Genomic DNA, 1,741 nt, shown 5'->3' with positions numbered 1-1,741 from the left:
GCATGGATATCGTCACCATCAACCCGATGGAAGACCTTTGTAGCTCATAGGGTCGGGGAGGTGCAAGATTTGACGTTATTTAGTGAATGGGCACACGTAAGTACGCTGGATAATCCGGCAGATCTTATATCACGTGGCTGTGAGGCAAAACGTCTAAAGGAAAATGCGATTTGGTGGCACGGCCCCACGTGGCTCAGCGAGGAGAGTACAGCGTGGCCAAATGTCGAATCGAAAGCGTATACTGCGGCAGACACAAACATACCCGAAGCGAAAGATAACACCACTACGGCAGAAACGTGCAGTTTAACTTGTACAGCGAAATGCAATTATCCACTGTTATCCGAACGATCTTCGTTAAGTAAAATCATACGTATAACGGCGTATTGTTTACGCTGGCGAAAGAAAAAAATGATTGTCGGCCCATTGCAAGCATTCGAATTAGAATACGCAAATCTCGCATTGATAAGAATGGTGCAGCTAGAACACTTCGGCAAGGAAATAAAGGCTTTAAGCGGAAGTACACAAGTAGCCACAACAAGCAAGCTATTTAGATTACGACCATATTACGATAAAGAAAAACTTCTACGCGTCGGCGGTCGATTAAAAAATGCAATATACCTGGACATACATCAGCGAAACCCGATAGTCCTACCCAGTGATAGTCCATACACACGGCTATTATTTCGCCGTGAACACGTACAACTTTTGCATAGCGGTCCACAAGCACTCATAGCATCGATTCGGCAGCGGTATTGGCCGTTGAAGGCGCGTAATATTGCGCGTGATACTGTGCATAAATGCGTAACATGTTTTAGATTAAAACCAGTTATCGTGCAGCCGATTATGGGTGACCTACCGCGTGATAGAGTAACACCGAGTCGGCCGTTTTCGCGTTGTGGTATCGACTTTGCTGGTCCGATAATGATAAAAACGAGTTTACGAAGAAAGGCGGCATGTTCAAAGGGGTACATCGGAATATTTGTTTGCTTTGCAACGAAGGCGGTTCACATTGAATTGATTAGTGATTTAACGACGAAAACATTTTTACAAGCTTTAAACCGATTTTTTGACCGTCGAGGCCGAAGTTCAGTCATATATTCAGACAACGCTACAAACTTTATTGGAGCACAAAGGCAACTCAAAGAAATATTTCAATTTTTTCAGTCCGTGGATCACCAAAACGAAATTGTAACAGCTCTCGCGGATAAAGGCGTCGAATGGAAGTGCATACCGCCCCGCTCGCCGCATTTTGGCGGGTTGTGGGAGGCGGCGGTAAAGTCCATGAAGAGTTTATTATACAAAGTGTTAGGCGAGGCGAGGCTTACATATGAGGAAATGAGTACGGTACTAACTAGGGTAGAGGCTTGCTTAAATTCCCGTCCTATAACACCAATGTCCTCCGATCCAACCGATTTGACTGTTTTAACGCCCGGTCATTTTTTAACCGGAGACGCTATAACTGCGGTGCCCGAGCGTGATGAGACTGCCACACCTGATAACCGGTTGGACAGGTGGCGAAGAGTGACAAAATACTCTCAAACACTGTGGAATCGCTGGAGTACTGAATATCTGAATCAGCTTCAGGAAAGGGTTAAATGGGCAGGTGCGAAAGGTCCGTCAGTAAGAATTGGGACAGTGGTAATACTTCGAGACACCAACCTGCCTCCTTTGCAGTGGCGCTTAGGACGAGTGGTCAAGGTCGAGCCTGGTGCAGACGGTGTGATCCGCGCAGCATCGGTTC

At 46.2% G+C, this 1,741-nt stretch overlaps 1 protein-coding gene across 1 annotated transcript; it reads left to right on the top strand.

Moving 5' to 3' along the window:
• Positions 1-408: 408 nt before the first annotated feature.
• Positions 409-1,717, top strand: LOC103311737 (the record flags this gene model as incomplete). The annotated part of the gene is made up of 1 exon (XM_008191441.1): positions 409-1,717. A coding segment is annotated over exon 1 (1,309 nt), but the record flags the coding sequence as incomplete, so codon positions are not given.
• Positions 1,718-1,741: the final 24 nt, after the last annotated feature.

This window comes from Acyrthosiphon pisum, unplaced genomic scaffold, assembly GCF_005508785.2.
Source record: "Acyrthosiphon pisum isolate AL4f unplaced genomic scaffold, pea_aphid_22Mar2018_4r6ur Scaffold_17024;HRSCAF=17692, whole genome shotgun sequence".
NCBI lineage: Eukaryota > Metazoa > Arthropoda > Insecta > Hemiptera > Aphididae > Acyrthosiphon > Acyrthosiphon pisum.
The sequence above is the reverse complement of the archived record's forward strand: the minus strand, read 5'-3'. Positions and strand labels throughout refer to the sequence as shown.